This window comes from Malaclemys terrapin, chromosome 4 (assembly GCF_027887155.1).
Source record: "Malaclemys terrapin pileata isolate rMalTer1 chromosome 4, rMalTer1.hap1, whole genome shotgun sequence".
Taxonomy (NCBI): Eukaryota; Metazoa; Chordata; order Testudines; family Emydidae; genus Malaclemys; species Malaclemys terrapin.
The window spans coordinates 133640700-133655451 of record NC_071508.1 but is presented as its reverse complement, the minus strand read 5'-3'; the positions used below and the strand labels follow the sequence as shown (position 1 = coordinate 133655451).

The following is a 14752-nucleotide window of genomic DNA, read 5'->3' as shown; positions in this document are numbered from 1 at the left end:
GAAATCAAGATTTTCCTTGGCACAGTATTCCTTCCATGCAGGGACAGTATAGAGAGTCAGCCATTCTGAAAAAAATAGCTCCAGTTATCTGTGCCACCTTATTGGATCTCCAAATGACCGGAAGGTGTTCCTTTGAAAATTCCTTGACAGCGTGTGGTGTTTCAGATTGGTACACTGTCAGTGGTTTCATCTTCATGTCTCTGGCAGCATTACCACCTAGAAGCAAGGTCAGACTGTCTTTTGCTGCTTTAAATCCAGGCGCTGTCTTCTCCACTCTGGAAATGTAAGTCTGCTCAGGCATCCTCTTCCACTACTGGCCCATTTCATCGGCATTGAAGACTTGTTTAGGGAAATAGCCATCTTCCTCAATTATCTTCTTGAGATATTTGGGGAATTTTTTAACTGCTGCAGTATCAGCACTAACCACCTCACCAGACATCTTGATGTTATGCAGGTGGAAGCACCTCTTGAACCGATCAAACCATCCCTGACTTGCTGTGAAAGCCTCTGTCTGTGATCCTTAACCTTGGTCTCTCTTCAAATAGTCATACAAACTTTTTGCCTTAGCTTGCATCACTAGCAAACTTAGAGGTATGTTCCGCTGGTTTTGGGTTCTCTATACACAGTGAGAGAAGATGCTCCATGTTTTCCAGCAAACAACTACTTGATTGACTTATTGTAGATTCATAGATTCTAGGACTGGAAGGGACCTCGAGAGGTCATCGAGTCCAGTCCCCTGCCCGCATGGCAGGACCAAATACTGTCTAGACCATTCCTGATAGACATTTATCTAACCTACTCTTAAATATCTCCAGAGACGGAAATTCCACAACCTCCCTAGGCAATTTGTTCCAGTGTTTAACCACCCTGACAGTTAGGAACTTTTTCCTAATGTCCAACCTAGACCTCCCTTGCTGCAGCTTAAACCCATTGTTTCTGGTTCTATCCTTAGAGGCTAAGGTGAACAAGTTCTCTCCCTCCTCCTTATGACACCCTTTTAGATACCTGAAAACTGCTATCATGTCCCCTCTGTCTTCTCTTTTCCAAACTAAACAAACCCAATTCTTTCAGCCTTCCTTCATAGGTCATGTTCTCAAGACCTTTAATCATTCTTGTTGCTCTTCTTTGGACCCTTTCCAATTTCTCCACATCTTTTTTAAAATGCGGCTCCCAGAACTGGACACAATACTCCAGCTGAGGCCTAACCAGAGCAGAGTAGAGCGGAAGAATGACTTCTCGTGTCTTGCTCACAACACACCTGTTAATACATCCCAGAATCATGTTTGCTTTTTTTGCAACAGCATCACACTGTTGACTCATATTTAGCTTGTGGTCCACTATAACCCCTAGATCCCTTTCTGCCGTACTCCTTCCTAGACAGTCTTTTCCCATTCTGTATGTGTGAAATTGATTTTTCCTTCCTAAGTGGAGCACTTTGCATTTGTCTTTGTTAAACTTCATCCTGTTTAACTCAGACCATTTCTCCAATTTGTCCAGATCATTTTGAATTATGACCCTGTCCTCCAAAGCAGTTGCAATCCCTCCCAGTTTGGTATCATCTGCAAACTTAATAAGCGTACTTTCTATGCCAATATCTAAGCGTTGATGAAGATATTGAACAGAGCCGGTCCCAAAACAGACCCCTGCGGTACCCCACTCGTTACGCCTTTCCAGCAGGATTGGGAACCATTAATAACAACTCTCTGAGTACGGTTATCCAGCCAGTTATGCACCCACCTTATAGTAGCCCCATCTAATTTGTATTTGCCTAGTTTATCGATAAGAATATCATGCGAGACCGTATCAAATGCCTTACTAAAGTCTAGGTATACCACATCCACCGCTTCACCCTTATCCACAAGGCTCGTTATCCTATCAAAGAAAGCTATCAGATTGGTTTGACATGATTTGTTCTTCACAAATCCATGCTGGCTGTTCCCTATCACCTTACCACCTTCCAAGTGTTTGCAGATGATTTCCTTAATTACTTGCTCCATTATCTTCCCTGGCACAGAAGTTAAACTAACTGGTCTGTAGTTTCCTGGGTTGTTTTTATTTCCCTTTTTATAGATGGGCACTATATTTGCCCTTTTCCAGTCTTCTGGAATCTCTCCCGTCTCCCATGACTTTCCAAAGATAATAGCTAGAGGCTCAGATACCTCCTCTATTAGCTCCTTGAGTATTCTAGGATGCATTTCATCAGGCCCGGGTGACTTGCAGGCATCTAACTTTTCTAAGTGATTTTTAACTTGTTCTTTTTTTATTTTATCCACTAAACCTACCCCCTTCCCATTAGTATTCACTATGTTAGGCATTCCTTCAGACTTCTCGGTGAAGACCGAAACAAAGAAGTCATTAAGCATCTCTGCCATTTCCAAGTTTCCTGTTACTGTTTCTCCCTCTTCACTAAGCAGTGGGCCTACCCTGTCTTTGGTCTTCCTCTTGCTTCTAATGTATTGTAGTAGCACTAAGCGGTGTTACACACCGAGCACTAGCCCTGATCTTGTCGGCATTATTCCAAATTGTTCTCAGTGGTCGGAGTAAGACCTAGAGCGATGGCAATGTCTACTGCATGCTCACCTGCATCAAAACACTTTAAAATGTCTAATTTAGTACCCAAACTAATGGTTTTCTTGCTGCTAGTGGTACTGTTACCGGTAGGCACTCTATCATCACTTGCTGGACGTTTGACTTCAGCTGGGTGTTTTGATGCTGGGTGATGCTCCTTTGGACGTGCATGCATGTGCTACTCTTTACTTCCTTCATCCTGGAGTGGCTGTGGTCATGCAGCATCGATCAACTATTGCAAGGGAAAGAATTTGGAAAACCCATGTCATTCTCCATGGTAATCTGCTCCCCTACTGGAAGCCCTGTGGGTTTAGGCTAGGACTAGTTAGGGAGGTTCTTACTTTCACAGGAGCCCTGCTGGAGGTCCAAAGGCCTCTCTTCCAGGGTGCCCTGGAAAACTGGCCCTGCTGTATCTCCCCTAGTAACCATGCACTCAGCACCCGGGCAGCACTGCAGCCAATGTAGTAAGAGGAAAATAACATTTGCTGCAGAGCTGTGCCCCTCTCTGCTGTGTGCATGCAGAGGCAGAGAGATGCAACTGGCATAAAAGTGAATGGCAAAGCTCCCGTGGATTTCACAGACTTTCATGGGAGCAGGGCCGAGTTCTGTGCATCTCCACGCCGCTTCTCCCCCTTGCTACAGCAAAGCAGGTGCTGGAATGCTATTCCTGTAACTTGCTTTGGATAGGCTACCATCTACCACCTCGTGTTCTTACCTCCCTCCAGCAAAGGGGGGAGAACAGATAAAACATTGTTTATTCTGTCGCAAGACAGCAAGGCAGGGCCTCTGCTGTGCATCACCTGCAGCTACTTTGCAGGCAGCTGGTGGCCTCGCAAGCGCTTGGTGTAGCATCCTATTCCCAAGCAGGGCCGTTGGGCCATAAAGCAACAGTGAATCGCTTTGGGGAGGGGAAGTGTGCACGTGCTATGTGTTTACAAACATTCTGTACAGTACTATAGTTGGGAAGTGCCCCTGCCTTACCCCACACAGGCACAGCCGATGAGGCAGGCAAGGAGGCTGAAGGTGCCATTGTAGGCTAGGAGAAGCACCTTGTGTAGCAACGCAGCAGCTTCCCCTCTGTGGAAGCACAGGCACCAACTTTGCCGGGGGCTCAATCCTCAGCCTGCCCTGTCCCCACTATTAACCCACCTCCTCCCCCTTTACTCCCAATGCCACATCCTCCCCCAGCCCCCTGAACACAGCAAACCATCTGATTGTTGTGGGCAGGAGGCAGGGAAAGGAGGGTGAGGCTGTGTGCCACATCCTCGCTCCTCCCCCCAGCCTCCTGAATGCCCCAAGACAGCTGATTGCCACGGGCAGGCCCTGATCTGCGAGGTGGGGGGGAAGTAGGAGAGCTGATATGGGGGCTGCCAACCCACCCTGATACAAGTTGTGCAATATTGTCTTATCAAGTCGCTGCTCTTCTGCAGAATCCTGCAAGCTGTGAACAAAGCAGGCGGCCAAACGATGTTATAGAAGAGCGTTGCTCAACTTTAAACCATCATATTCTGTAATAGAGCAGGGACGTAACATTGAAACAACATTAAGCAAGAGGACATTAAGTGGGGAGTTATGGTATAGTCCCGGATCTTGCAGGTTACAAGAGTTTATCATTTTCTTGAGCTCTCTGCACCCACAAAAAGAAAAAGTGACGAAAGTTTAAAACAAAAAAATACCTCGTGTTCACAGAGAAGCACTTATACAGTCAAAGTCAATGTTTAAGAGAATTTCTTTACTGTATTTTATTTCATCAGCTATAGCTGTATATAGATAGGGTTCATGTAACTTAAAATTGCATTTATGAACTACACTTTAATTCAATACAAGTTAGGTGGTGTAAAACTCATGAAAAGCAGATCTGTATACAGTGCTACATAGTTATTTTGTTAAGTGTTCCTTACTTTCAGCAGATCAGCAGCAATATAGGAACATACTGTAACTCTCCATTGTAAGTCACAGCTGTTCCAGTAGTTTTCTTTTATGTAATAAATGCACTTTATTTAGGAACTGTCCCTTATTATAGCTTTATTAATCTTTGGGTTTCACAATTGAAGTTTGCTTCTGTACAGGAAAAATACATGACTAAGGGCTTTTTACATGAAAGGTTTACATTCTAAGATGCATAAATACACTCAACTTTATTTTACATAGAACTATTGTAAGACTACATTTAAATATTTTAGTTTTGCACTTTGAAAATAAATGCCAAAAGAGACAGACATATTTTGTTAACAACGTCAAATCAAACCATAGCTCTGTAACAGATACAAAGTAAAAGACATTCAGTGGTAACAGGATATGCTTCTGGAACCAGATTGCTGTTGAAAATTAGAATGGTAGGACAGTTATTCTGTGCACTGTAAAGACACTGGTGTATATAAGAAAAAGTGCATTTATGCTAGTGTTAAGTGTTAAGACAACACAATAGACCTAGTTAGAAAGCCTCACCTTTAACTTCATGACAAGTTCTGTATTTAAATCACAGTGAATTACTGATATTTGTTACAATTAAAGTTTTGTTTTATTTTGAAGCTTTTCAGTTCTTATCCTTCAAGAAAGAACATGGAATTCCTGTTTCTCCTTCAACAGTTGGAAATATACTGTACAGTATTTGAGAGCTAAGAGCAACACAAGCACCCTCAAATCAGTCTTTGAAGGTTTTAAAACTAACTTTTGTACTCTAAATCCAGATTTTTTTTCAGTTGGATTTAAAGGGAAAGGTGACATTACTGCCCTTAAAGATAGAGCCCTGCAAATCTGCTTATCTATGGACCAGATGCAGATACAAATTTTGTGTCTGAGCAGGGCTCTACTTAAAAGATGCTCCTGACCTCCATTTTCCTTCCCATCCCAACAGAACCAAAATCATAAATCATAGACTATCAGGGTTGGAAGGGACCTCAGGAGGTCATCTAGTCCAACCCCCTGCTCAAAGCAGGACCAATCCCCAGATAGATTTTTGACCCCCAGATCCCTAATAACCTTAGTGATTTTATAGAATCTGAGCTGTGCATTCTTAATTTGTTAATTTTGTTACACCAGCCTCCAAGTTACATAGGAAAATACTTTTTATAATTTTAAAAAACTTCACAGAGCTTTAAGTTGGAAACAGCGTCTGATGAATACATCGAGATGCTGAAGATTCCTCATTATTATTTTACCAATTTTTAGTATTCTTTTTATATCGAATTGTATGTAGTTCTTAAGTCTACTTTGGTTTTGTCAATGTATAACTAATCTGCCATACTTTTACAGTCCTAGGCATCTTCAGTGCTTCAAAATGCAAATGGAGTGTTAACCACTGAATTTTAGCTATTATCTTTTAAATTATTCTATTTCAAAGCAGCCATAACAATTGTATTACACGGATATAAAGAGTTTTGCCACTCTATCACATAAACCTTCATTTTCTCACCAAGAATGTATATTTTAGGGCTACTGAACTCAGGGTGATGAATGTGTGGGTAACTTTTCATTTAGCTCTACTTTTCAAAAATAAAACACTACTCACCTCTTCCACTCAAAGTACTGAGACTATAAATTATTTGAAACGAATGTAAACTTTCACAACTTCCCCTCACAAATTAACCATTTACGTTTTAAAGAGAGAATATTTATACCAATGCATTTACAAAAATACATCATCAAAATGCAAAGTCTGTACTATAAAACTAAACTTTACACGTTCATGCTTTCCTTCCAATATTTATTCTTTTGATATAGGCAGACACTTTGATTACTAAAATGCAATACATACACTTAGCAGCTTTCAGACAAAGTAAGTGACCTGGTTGACAAAAACTAAATTGTACACTTGAACCTATCAAATACTGTAAACATACATTAGATGAAGCACTACATGCACACCCCATTTTAACGATACATACACAACACAACCATAGTTGGTTTTCTCTCATTTTCTAAGTCAATGGAATCCTTTAACTGTACAGATTAACCACTGATACTTCAAGCTTAAACCTTTCTGAATTACTACCACTCATCCTTAAAAAAATTACAATTAAAATAAATGTCTAAATTAGTTCATCCATAGTTTGTTTTAAATACCTTGCTACCACTAGGGACATTGTTTACAAACAGTAAACCGCTAGTTCAGTCACCCATCTACAAAGGGAGCTTATGAATCACTGCTAAATTTTACCATGATATTTAATTAGATCTTCGATCAAGAACAAATAGTGACAGTACTGCTAGCAACTGGTGCACAACTGACAGTCTAGCAAAAAAATTAAAATGGAGGTGTCACATTAACTATTATTTAAAAGTAAACTCAGAAGTCCACTTAAAAACAAATAGATGCATACACTGGCAAAGTAATTTTTTGGATCATTTAAACGAAAGGAAGATTGATGCTAAAATCCACAGAAAAATTACACAGATTTTGCAACTTGGTAAAGAGTGGTTTTGTTTGGGAAGATAGTGTGGGATAGAGAAGAAGGTCAACATTTTAACCTTATCATTCCTTTAAATAATATATAAAGCACGTAAGTCACATTTGTAAGTACAGTACTAATAGTACCACCTACACTATTTTAGTGAGCTATTTAAAAACCGAAAATAATGAGATTCCACCACTACCAAAGTCTGACATACTCTAGTCTTGAATTTAAGACCATTTAATAAAATTTATAGTTAAGCAGGTCTGAATTAAGTTTTAAATATTTAAACAGATTTCTATTTACACAACAAGTTCCAGTTCTCTGAGAGGCTGCAAAAACATTATCTTTCAAATTTGAATTAAAGGCTTAGAAACAAGTTCTTAGATTGCACCAAATATCTAATCTCAAAGTCGCCTTTGGGTCAGAATAGCTACTTTTCTACAAAGTCAGACCTTTATAGATGCTTTTCACATTGGTGAAAGTCACCTTGGAGGTAAAGGGCTTGTAAATAAAGCTATTACTGTGATAGCTCCTCCCATACCAGCAAAGGCTGAGTTGTAGGGCAGGCCTCTGCACTAGAAATCCTTCATAGTTATTGCAAAAGGGACAGCTGACACAAAGCAGATGTGGTAGCCCTGTGGCCTGCCCACCAGTTAGCAATGGATACCATCTTCTTAACCCCCCCCGCAACTGCTGTTTAGTTCTGGGGCAAAGCTAGTTTACTTCAAGCTTTGTACAGGGAACTATGAATTCACCAACAAACGTATATGCGATGTTTTACTAAAATAATGTAAAAGCTCTAAAAAAAATTCAAATTTAAGTCCACATTATGACTACATCTATAAAATAGCTGAGCAAACAATTTGTTCTCAAGTTCATCACTGAATTGCACTAGTATGGATTAAAACCACTACACATTAGCAGCATCTTGTCTCAATTTCTGGACTGTTTTTATGGCAAGTACACCATATATACAATTTTCTTCTTTATGGAGATGCTAATGAAGTACCTCACAGTAAACGTAAGTGCATTAAACATATAACTTGTTGCATCACTCATTAAAATAAGCTTTAAAACCAGATGCCAGTTGGTCAAGGAGTTATAACAGTATTAGGTCTAGTGAGTTCTTCACAGCCTGATCAAATACCAAAACTTATTTTTTTTCCTTCCTCTATTTTACCTCAATGTGTGTTAGTCTCATCTTGGATTAGTATTCCAGCTTGTCCCAAAGTTATCCTTTTGTTCTGTATATTTCAATTACTTCCCTATATTCACAAACACATGCACATTTTTACTTTCTCCTTCCACTTGCATGTAAATAACAGTTTTCACTTGTCTACAAAATTCTGTGTGGCATTTTAAAAATCACATATTTTACAGAAAAAAAACAAACTGAAAATGTTAGTGTTCACAAGATACTTAAACATTACATACTTAGTCCCAGCAGCAGGCCTGAATACAGACAGCATATCTATTAATTGTATCTAGATTAAAAAAGGATGGCTGATCAAAAATGTGACCTATCTGCCAAATAAGGGCATCTAATGCTTCTGATGGGGCCCTAAATGTATTAAACTTCAGTAGAGAGTTTCAAAAGTAGGTCCTCCGCACAGCAGCTATTCCACAGTATAACAGCCTAGCATGCAATCACCTGCTTCATTTGCTCCTGTTGCCATCAACTAATGTGGAGAGAGGCAAGAGTTGGAACAAGCATGAAGAAACAATGGAGTAGTTTTAGCCTAAAGAGAACTAAGGGATAAGAATTCCAGTGGAAAGGCAGGAAAAGTGTCAGCAACCTGAGGCACAATATTCTACTGCTCTGGGACAGTTGCATCCCACAGCTTCAATATGCATCTACTGTACAAAATACAGGCCAAAATCTTTGCTATTTCCCCCTGTTCAAAATGAACTGTACGATCACCATTGATTACTGGGCCTTAAGACCTACATCAATAAATAAGGTATGAAATTTCATAGTTACAGGTATTGCTATGCATGCCACCTATAGTTCCATTACAACATTTATTATTTAGATCTACTGGTTAAGAATACAATATTTAAGCTCTACTTTTCAGGCAAGATATCTGAAATTGTGATTCTCAGTCATGTAAGGTAAAGTCGCACCAGTACAGTATACCCCATTCTGAATGTATACAGTAATGCACATAACTGATACTTGTCTCATTCAAGCACTGTATATATTTTCTGCTACATATTTAATCTGTTTTCAAATATCAATATAGAGAACCCTTTATACTCCTTAGCATTTTGGTATGTTTTATAGGTATTTCTATTTTTTCAGTTTTCAGCTGCTGTGATATTCAGATCTCTTAACAGAAATCAACATAAGTAGCATGAATGACAGCAGTGCAATGAGCAATATATATCTATATAGTTTCTCTTCAGAAGAAAATATCCACTAATACTATGTTTAAAAATGTCACTACTATTTTAGAAAAGTAAAAACAGCAGTCCATTGCAAAAGAGTCTACAAATTAGATGTTCCTATAGAGAGTGATAAGGAACCAAAGCTTTGAGAGTCTCAGTGCTTCTTTATTCACAAAGGAATTTTAGCTAGTTTCTCTCCAAGAACTTCAATGTGCCAAATCAGTGTGACTGGCACTCAGAGCCCTTGAGTCTGTCAGACAATTATTTCGTTCCTGTATGAAAAAAAAAATGAAAAAAAATTATTAAAATACTTGAGCAACCTGGATGCCTGCATAAAAAGAATGATAAAAAAATTAAAAACTAAAACAAACACTTGAACAATTGGTGTACTTTAGGAAACTAGTGTTAGTAGTCTCTTGGTCTATCCAAGGCCGTGATCAAGTGTCTTGATGTTTTTGGTCTTTTGGCCTCGGGATGAAAACCTTGCCTCTGCTTCTGGGACCTCGAAGTGAAAAAAATTCTCTAAGTTATATTTGCTTACCTACTTAAGTTTGAGAGCTTATGTAAGATTTTTTTTCACATCCTGATAACTATATTGTTATGTATGTAGTAATATCTGAGCACTTCCCTTCCATTCCTAACAGATATTTATTACAGAAGGGGTTGACTGCCTAGGGATATTGGCAAGTGTCTCTCTACTTGGCAAACCAGGGGAAATATTTGTAAAATTTGTAAACACATTGTTAACTTTACACATTTCACATGTGGTAAGCACAGCTCGTTGAGAAAGCACAAATTATGGAATGTACAGGAAACCAGTTATAAAGATATACACTCCCAGGCCAAGACAGTCCGATTCTGAAAGCTCTGGCCATTTTTTGTATTACTGTTGCGAAGTGCTTTGGTTTACCTTGGTGGATTTTTTGGGGTCAAAGTTCACATAAATTAATGAAGGAACATCTTTGCATAAATTTCAGAGAACTAAAAAATTGCAGTAGACTCTTTAGGTATAATACTAAGGAGATACCTTTATGCCACACAACAGTGAAAGAGATCCATGCAGCGTGTGCTTTTGTTATAAGCTTTGGGGCAAATAAAGGTGAAGATTCTACAGAATACAGTATGCTGCCATTGACGCAATTAATATTCCCCCCCCAGTTAGTCACAGCTGCTGTTAGTAAAATGCGCAACGTTGTTTAGAACACAGAACATTACTAGCTTTCCTCGACAACATATGCAATGGTGACTTATTAGGTACAAACAGTTATGCGTAGTAGCGATCAGGTACACTGAATATAGTTAGGCAAAATATTTACAGTTTAGATTTTGGTAGAAGCAACACTTGATAGCAGATCAGATAAATTTAGGGCCTGCTCCTGTGAACCCTGAGCTCCCACTGAAGTCATTGGGATTTGAGAGCACACATCACCTAGTATGACCGGACCTTTTGAGAGAAGCTTCTTTCATTAAAAATACAGAATATCTGAGCTTTACAAGTATTTCTTGTAATATAAATTTAAAAAGGATGGAAGATTCCAAAAAACTTACTAGCCATTCCAATATTCTAATTCAGGCTTCAGTTCAGCATAATAGTTAAGCACCTGCTTAACTGACTGATATCAATGGGACATAAGCAGGTGCTTAAAGTTAAGTATGTGTTTAAGTATTCTGCTGAATGCCAATGGACTTAAAGCACATGCTTAAAGTGTTTTGCTATACTGAGAGTCTTATTGAGTCCCAAGAGATTTATTATTTTACTGTTTCTCAAGCTCTTCAGTCCAAACTCTGCTACTGGTATCTACTTGTGTAAGAATATTATAGGGCTTCTTACTTGAAAGTGATCTTCAGTAGCCTTGCCACCCATGTTAAGAACATTCAGAGAACTGGCACGCTTCATGCTGCAACCAGGATAGTGAACATGCAAGGATAAACCAATCAGAATAATTGAAAACTAAACTCTAAACACACAAGTATAATAATACTGAGGCAAACTTAAGGGAGTTTTAATATAACCTGTGAAACCTAATATGAAGTATGCTCTTTAAGAGAAATACTTTCTATAGTTACTTATATATATTTGCACATTTTCCTTCTCTCTTTTAATTCTAAGATATGTATAAAAATAATTGCCAGCCCCATAGTATTTAAGCACATTACGTGTTTTATGTTAATATCTTTAATGATTCAAATTACTTGTTTCCAAAATGTGTCATCTTTCTGAATCAATACATTAATTTAACATATGCTCCACTTTAATGCTCATTTTAAAGTTATTTAGCTAATTTAAAAAAAAAACAAACTATTCGGATGTAGTTGTTTAGGAAATGTTTGTGAAAAATATTAATACATATCAATAAATGTATCCAATAGGTTGTACTTAACTAGTAAAAACTATGGAAAAACTACCATTTACATAAATAAGGCAAAAATTAGCAGGTTACCACAGACATTCCTTTTATAGCGGATTTTTTAAAAGCTTGCGAAGTCTATTTTGAAGTGAAGGACAATATAAGATTGTTGCTACTATTAACTTTTGTCATGCTTGTGGCCATAATGTGCTTCAGTCAGTGGTAGTCTTAAAATGGTCTTCTGAAAGCAATACACCACAAAGATAATACAATCAATTTAAGCCCTTGTTATTTTAGAAGGGCTACTGCTAAACAAGATAACTATATTAACTATTTTATATTATTATCAACTTCTGTATCCTTGAGGATAAGGATTAATAATTGCTTTCATCTTGATCTTTAATAAAGATTAATCAAACATCTACAACATTTAAGACTAAAATGTTTAAATGTGAGGTTATATACATTTTAAGTTAGTGTATTAAATAGTCCCCAATGTCAGAAGATTTTGCTGAAATGGTACAATATGGATGTTTGCTATTCCCCACCCTAAATACCTATATGTCCCTTAGAACATAGTGCTCTTTTGGTAGGAGATCACTGGATCTTTTATGGTTTGTCTGTTTCTAAAGGAGCACCTTAAATAAAATTATTTTGTCACACTATTAACACCAAAGTTAGGCCCCAATCCTGCAGTGTGATCTGGAGAGGGGCTCCCTGCACCCATGTGTAAAGGTCTCTGCAAAGCTCACATTGCACAGTAAGTAAGTCATTAGTCCCACTGAAATCAACAGGACTACTCAGACATAAAGGTAAGCATGTGCTTAAGTGTTCTGATAGATCTGAGCCCAAGTAATGTGTTATGTCTGGAATGTCGAAACTAAAATACAAAAAACTTATACAAATAAATGCAGGCAGCAGCTACACAATGTAAGCATACTACATTTTTAAAGCAATTAATTTTGAATGTTTCAGAGAGCAGAATGCACATAATTTAAACTATGACATAAGTGTTAGCAACAAAAAAGAAGCAATGAATCATGCATGGTTTATACCTCTCTGTTATTTATTTACATAAAATATACAGTTACGGTTACACATGAAAGTCAAAGTATGTTAATTTGTAAAAACACACATACAAAACATCACAAATTAAAATCTCTTTTCAAAAAGTAAGAGCATAAAGGTTTATTAAAAACAAAATCCAAACTCCAGGAAAACAAAACAAAAAAATCCACAGGTACAAATCTACCCAAATGTCTTGTATACTTTTGCTCAAGTGCTAATAATGAACTTAAAGAGATATCATGACTAAGTTTAAACTTTTACAAAGTTATTAGCAGCCAATTTACTTTAGAAGTAAAATTAGATTTTCATCTACAGATGAAAATTAGTTTGGCAAATGCACTTGTAACTTTTTTCAAGTCAGAAACAGAACTAAAAATATTCAGAATATGTGCATCATTTTTCTGTGTGTTATAATAAACAGATATTTTAAAAAAAGCTTTGCTTTTATTTTTGCAGTGGCAACTTAGCTAACCTGTTCTATGGTCAAATTTTAAACATGGGAGATCAAAATCAGCAACCTAACAACAAAGCAAAATAAATGTAAAATTAAAGCTCTGAAATCAAATAAAAAGTAAATGTCCATGGTAAGTAGTTCACACCAAGTTTCAAGTACTGTATGCTTGTAACATCCAACTCTTACAGATCTCCTATCACCTTATCAAAAACATTTTACCTATAAATAATTTGCTGACAAGTGTTTTTTCCCTCCTTCCCTCAATTTTCTATGAATAGAGCTTTGGAACTCATCTATTCTTGTTACTTATTACTCACTTGAAATCATAATCCTTGTTTGACAGCATGATCAATGACTATGACTGTATGTGAGGACAAAGTAGCAGGAACAGGTGAACTACAAAGCAAAACCATAGCCTTCACAGAAAATAGAGAAGAGGCAGTGAAAGGAAGAGGTAGAGGTGGCGGTGAGAAGAAAAAACGATTTCTCATGGAAAATCTTGAACATTCTTTTTAGAAACAATTTTTCTGATAAGTCAGTAGATTTTTATGTACACTAGCAATACCGTATTCAGTTATTTGCAACACCTTAAACACAAATGTGTGTTTATATAAAAATATATGTATCAAACTGTCACTCTTTAAAATCAAATGGCAGTAAAAGAAAACAGAGCATTTTTAACTAAGTGTAGCAAATTACTATGGAAAGCAATGTTACTACCGGAAATGAAGTTGAAATAACCTATTATGAATAAAGAAGTTATTGGAAAGTATTCTTGTGTAAACATATGTACATATTTTACTAAATGCTATCCACAATTGCACTTTCATGATCTAGAAAGCCATGAAAGGATTAAAAAAATTAATTTTACAAACCAGATATTTAACTTCTTTCTAAAATAGCTAAGAAAATGAAAAATAAGATTTTTAAAAGGTTGTATAATCTACAAAAAATGGGTTATACAGACACTCCCTGGATTACGCAAGACTCGACTTACGCAAATTCGCATTTATGGAAAAAGTTCCATAAGCCAGAAATAGGATTTTCGAGTTGTGGACATTTTTGCATAACGTACGAATATATGTTTCCGACTTACGCAAAATTCAAGTTATGCAAGACTTTCCGGAATGGAACAATTGCGTAAGTCGGGCGGCGTCTGTATAGGTATTCTCATCAACTTCCAGAAAAGAATTTGTACATTTACTAGTCAACAGATTAATTAAAACAAACAAACAAACAAACCTTGCCAGTACTGCAAACTCATTCTAGGACCTCAAAATGAAACTTTTTTTCTGGCACTACATGATCACCAGCAATGAAAGATTTTGAAATCAGAACTATTTGTGGAATATGTACATAACAGATAAGCTAATGAAGAATTTTACCTTCAAATATCAGACAGTTTTTCAAAAAACACAGGACACTTTATGAACACTGGAAACCAAAAATGATGTTGGCACTTTAGCATCTGTTCTACACTATCTTTATCATTAGTATAAATACCAAACACATTTAGGTGGCATAGGGTC

At 37.2% G+C, this 14752-nt stretch overlaps 1 protein-coding gene across 5 annotated transcripts in view; it reads right to left on the bottom strand.

The window, feature by feature from the left end:
• The window catches only part of KLC1 (kinesin light chain 1), a 126985-nt gene that overhangs the window by 30678 nt on the left and 81555 nt on the right, over positions 1 to 14752 (bottom strand). For 2 of the 5 annotated variants that reach the window (XM_054027446.1, XM_054027447.1), the window contains exons 15-16: positions 11185 to 11251; positions 9223 to 9625 (exon numbers count right to left, since the gene is read on the bottom strand). The exons of 1 other annotated variant lie outside the window; for it this stretch is intronic. In XM_054027446.1, coding sequence (XP_053883421.1) covers positions 9560 to 9625; positions 11185 to 11251 — 133 coding nt within the window. In that variant the 3' untranslated portion in view covers positions 9223 to 9559. Of the gene's footprint in view, positions 1 to 9222; positions 9626 to 11184; positions 11252 to 14752 lie in introns of those variants that run through there. 2 more of the 5 variants (XM_054027449.1, XM_054027450.1) reach the window with 1 other exon arrangement.